The sequence below is a fragment of the Monosiga brevicollis genome, genomic scaffold, assembly GCF_000002865.3.
Source record: "Monosiga brevicollis MX1 MONBRscaffold_51 genomic scaffold, whole genome shotgun sequence".
Lineage (NCBI taxonomy): Eukaryota > Choanoflagellata > Craspedida > Salpingoecidae > Monosiga > Monosiga brevicollis.
The window spans coordinates 190,358-195,237 of record NW_001865088.1 but is presented as its reverse complement, the minus strand read 5'-3'; the positions used below and the strand labels follow the sequence as shown (position 1 = coordinate 195,237).

Below are 4,880 nucleotides of genomic sequence, written 5' to 3'. Positions count from 1 at the left end.
ATTTTTTTTTTTTCATTTCTCTCCACCGTACAATTTCCACTTGTTCTCCCATTCCTTTCTCCTCTATATGATTCCATTACATACTCGATCCCCTCTTCCTTTTTCCCATTCCTTTTCCTATGATTCCCATAATGTTCATTCTCCCTTGCATCATCTCCTTCTCTCTCTCCCTCTCTCCTTCTCCTTCTCCTTCTCCTTCTCCTTTTGCCTCTCCTTCTCCTTTTGCCTCTCCTTCTCCTTCTGCCTCTCCTTCTGCTTCTCCTTCTCCCTCTTCTTCTCCTTCTCCTTCTGCCTCTCCTTCTGCTTCTCCTTCTCCCTCTTCTTCTCCCTCTTCCTCTTCCTCTCCCTCTCCCTCCGATCCATGCCCCTTTCATCTCTTCTCCCATGCTTTCTGCTTCTTTTTCCTCGCTTTGGCGTCTGCTTGTTCCACCCCTTGTTCGCCACTCGTTCCCTCCCTCCCTCTCCCCCATCTTCTCCTTTGATCATCATCTTCCGTCTACCTTTGCCGTCCATGCCCTCGCTCGCTCCATCTCGCGCCTGAATTTGTGTTTTTTATTTTATTTTATATCATGTATATGGATCTTGTTGGACTTTCCCCGCTCGTCCCAGACGCGACCTGTTGCTGTTCACCTCTCCGCATCCTTCTTCTCCTGAAAGTCGGCTTTCCAAACCGAATTCCCTCTGCTCTTGTTGCTCTCTCAAGCGCACGTTGTTTCCCACGGGCCGTCGCCTCATCCTGCGCTGACTAACCCCCTCGTTCTATAACTTCCTCTCATGGTTGCCACATCTTCATCTTCCCCTCCGCCGCTTCTTGACGCTCCGTCATGCTGTACCGTCCTCACGCCTCCTGCTTCCCTTTCTCTCAAATGATTATAATATTATATCCTTGCACACGGTCCACAGTTTTGCTTCGTTCTGCGTCTGATCGTGTCGCTGTTGGCGGTTGCGCCCGACCCCACATGACTGATTTGATCCACCACCGACAGTAAAGCGCATCAAAAGCTCGCGCAGTTGGCTGTCATGTCGAATTCACAGCCGGCGACACAACAAGAAGCCAAAAACTTGACAAAAGCGAGCGGCGGGCTCTTCACCAACACCAAATGGCAGCTGAGCCGCTGGTCTCAAATTTCGGGGACACGTCAAAAACAAGCACACCTCGGTCTCTTCACGCGCTTACAGTACCCACTGTGGCGTCGCGGGTGGACGGCGACCATCCTGTCACATGCCAGCCCCACCTCAAAGCGGCCCAAACCAAAGCAAAAAAAAGCAAAAAAAAAAAAAAAAAAAACCGCCTTGGCTCCTTTACCAACACCAAATGGCAGCCAAGCGGCTGATCTCAAATTTCGGGGACACGTCAAAACAAGGAACACATCACGTCCTTGATGCACGTCCGGTGCTCACTGTGGAGTCCTCGTCCACCTGGGACCATCCTGTCACACAGCACTAGCGTCAGAATCATCTGGCGGTTCGCGCCCCAAAAATATCACGCTTGCCCTCCCATTTTGGCATGGATAGCATTTCCAAAAGCGGATCGCAGATCGACTCCCCACCTGCATGCGGGCTTTGTGCGGAATCTGAACAGGCTCCGCGGCTCCTGGGCCTGGCCAGCGCGTCCATCAGCGCACCAGCCGTCACGGCTCCTCACGGTCAAATCGAGGAGGAATTGTCTTGGCAGCCATCCATCCACGACGGTCGCACGGCAATGTTGTTTGGCCACCCGTTCATCCCTGTCGTCGCTTGCACCTCGACAGCGCTCGCCCCTGATGCCACAACGACGACAAACCGCACCATCATCATCAGGAGTGCGCCCGCCGCCCATGGTCCTGTTTCATCCTCTGTGCTTCATCACGATGTTCAAAATTAAAAATTCAAGCAAAGCTTAAGGGAAGGAAGAGAGGCAAGAGGTTAATGAAGCAAAGATACGACTAGTTGAAGCCGATCATGGCCAGTCAAAGTAACAAGATGCAGTACATTCAGCACTTATTGAAGAAATCTCTAAAAGGATGACATTCTCTGTCTCTCTCTGTGTCTCTCTACAGCAAAGCAAAGCCAAGGGGTTAATGAAGCAAAGCTCCAAGTAGTTGAAGCAGATCTTGGCCAGTCAAACTAAGAAGATGCAGTACATTTAGCACTTATTGAAGCGATCTGACATTCTCTGTCTCTCTCTGTGTCTCTCTACAGCAAAGCAAAGCCAAGGGGTTAATGAAGCAAAGCTCCAAGTAGTTGAAGCAGTCATGGCCAGTCAAAGTAACAAGATGCAGTATATTCAGCACTTATTGAAGCGATCTCTAAAAGGATGACATTCTCTGTCTCCTCCTCTGTGTCTCTCCACAGTGACCTCTTGTAATGAAAATCCTGTTTTATTTTTTAAAAAGAAGTAAAAAACTTTTTGTGGAGCTGTGTGTTGAAACGGACTCTCGAGTCCTGGAGACTCTTGATCTTGAGCCAATCTCCGTCCTGCAAGGGTCACAGAGACGATGGCATGCACCACTTGCCTCCTGTTGTTGATTTGCACCTGTTCTCAAGTGGCTTCGTCACACGCTAGTGAGATACTCTGCTGCCATTTGAGGGCTCTGGCTGCACCGTCATGGTGCGAGAAGGGTTGAGAAGGAGTTGGAAGAGTCGCGGGCGGCTTGCCCGCTGCTGCATCTACGATCGCTGAGAGGGTCAGGCTGTAGCAGTGCGCTGTGAGCTCCCAAGTGTAAAGATGCCCATTCGGTATGCTTGGTCGTTGCCTTGGCCGCGGATTCTCGTTGCTCATCATAAGCTTTTTCCATGTTAGAAAAATCAACACGAACGACGACAGCGAGCCGACGCGGCTGTTGCTGCCCATCATCACATGGCGGGCCGTGTGTTTCAGGATGATGAACCAAGGTTCTACACAGGAGCTGTTAAAGGCCAACCTGTTTTCGATCATGCTTCGTTTCGCTTGAAGCTTTTTTCCGGTAGCGGCCGTTGCCGTCGTCCATCCTCACCGGCCCTGTTCTGAACTGCGTACGATGCGACCCCAAATGAAATTCAGACCGCGCGTACTCGCAACGGATACCAACAAGACACGGCCCATGACGCTCGAGCACTCTGCACTCGGGAGGAGCAAGCTTTGAGAGCAGAGTATATTGATCAACGAGCCGCATGAATCGCTCCCGTACGCGCAATGATGGCATACAGCTGATGAACGAGCTGCTTGCCGTGGGAGAGGAGTATCGTGCGCAAGAGAACCGATTCTCGATACGCAGCTTACCGACCACTCAGTCACCGTAAGTGTGCATTTCGTCGACGTGCGGCAGACGCCCAAGCCGGTGTTGGACTGGTTTCGTCTGTGCTGCAAGAGCAATGGTTTTATCAACTCGAGGAGGAATTTGGTCTTGATCTGGTTAGTGCAAGGGCGCAAGACGAGCTGCGGGCTCACTAGCTTTGAGGAGTAGCCAGCTCGTTGACGGTGGGCGACGAGATTCACGTCCTTTACGTCGCCATTCACGCACAGCGTCAAGGGCCGGATTGAATGGCTAGAGCCTTTCGACATGCTGGCATATCAGCTGAATCCAGAGACATCGATCATATGCTGAACACACCTCCCTCAACACCCGGCTCTGCGCTGCCCAGTCCTGCACCTGGAAGGGCAACTCAAGCGCACCAGTCCGATATTTCCCCCGCTCAGCCGGCCTCCGCAAACACTAGCCCGCGTACCGCTCGTGCCTTGGCCAACAAAAATGCAATCAAGGTTGCAGCACGAGAGCATTTTGCATCGCTGCAGGCCATGTTTGTTTAGAGTCTTACTCATGTAGCAGTACGACACAGTCAGCGACGCGTTCCGGTTCGTGGGCCACAAGGCCTCTTGGGTGAGGGCGACTCTCTCGCTCGATTGCTCCGGCGTCACTTCAACACCTCTTCCGGCGCGACAGCGAGCCCGCGCGAGCAAAAGCAATGAACGAACACAAGGATTGGATGCAAGCTCTGAATACTGATACACTTACCCTCGTGGGCCTTCGAGGTGCTTGTCGTCGCCTAGGCCTTTGCGTGTTTGGCAATAAGGCCAGGCTGATCGAGCGTTTGAGGCAAGCAACAGGTCTTTCTCGGTCAGAAAAAGTTCAAAACGGCTTGAGTACTCGAGCCAATGAGCATGACACATTCACAGACGAGGCAGAGGACCAGACTTCAATGCCTCGGCGTTTTGGCGACGAGGATGGCGTCAACATGACTGCTGCCTCGCCGGACACAAGCCCGGAAGTACATCCAGCGACAGCCAGCCATCTAGCCTCGAGTGAAGCAGCTGGTTCCTCAAATTTACATGCACTTCATCCCCCACTACCCACTGAAGAAGATGAGCCTGCCCAAGATTACACAAGTGCAAAGGAATTTGATTTTTTGGGTCCGATCCTGGCACGACCCAGAAGAGAGCCCCCCCTTGACGAGCATCAGTCTTTACGAGGCAAGCTGCATAAATGCAGGCGAGATTGAGGACATCTTCAAGACATGTCCTGTATCATTCCAGCAGTACAAGACAGCAGTGTGGTGGTGATTTGTTGGCACGTCCCGCTGCTTTTCGCCAGGCCCCCTGTTGTGAAGCCTCCAATCGCTAAATTTGTTGTTTCGCGACTTGATCATGACTGTTTCCGTCCCGACAATTGTCAAAGCAAAGTATATCCAACAGATCATGCCCAATGAGACGGTTGAGCGCGGTATCGGGCCATGTTCTCATCCCGTTGGCTGATAGCCCAGCTACATCTTCTCCATGCAGCAGTCAAGCTCGGCATGCTCAGTTCACCAATCTGCACACATGTATAACCAAAAGGCCGCATGCTACAACAATAAAATCGGCAACATTCGATGCAGCTTCAAAAATTGAGTAGACTGGTCATAAAATGAGACATACAGCTCGA

General features: G+C 51.8%; 1 protein-coding gene across 1 annotated transcript; it reads right to left on the bottom strand.

The window, feature by feature from the left end:
* Positions 1 to 150: 150 nt before the first annotated feature.
* Positions 151 to 513, bottom strand: MONBRDRAFT_30440 (uncharacterized protein; the record flags this gene model as incomplete). The annotated part of the gene is made up of 1 exon (XM_001750880.1): positions 151 to 513. One exon carries the CDS (start codon positions 511 to 513, stop codon positions 151 to 153), a length of 363 nt encoding a protein of 120 aa, XP_001750932.1.
* Positions 514 to 4,880: the final 4,367 nt, after the last annotated feature.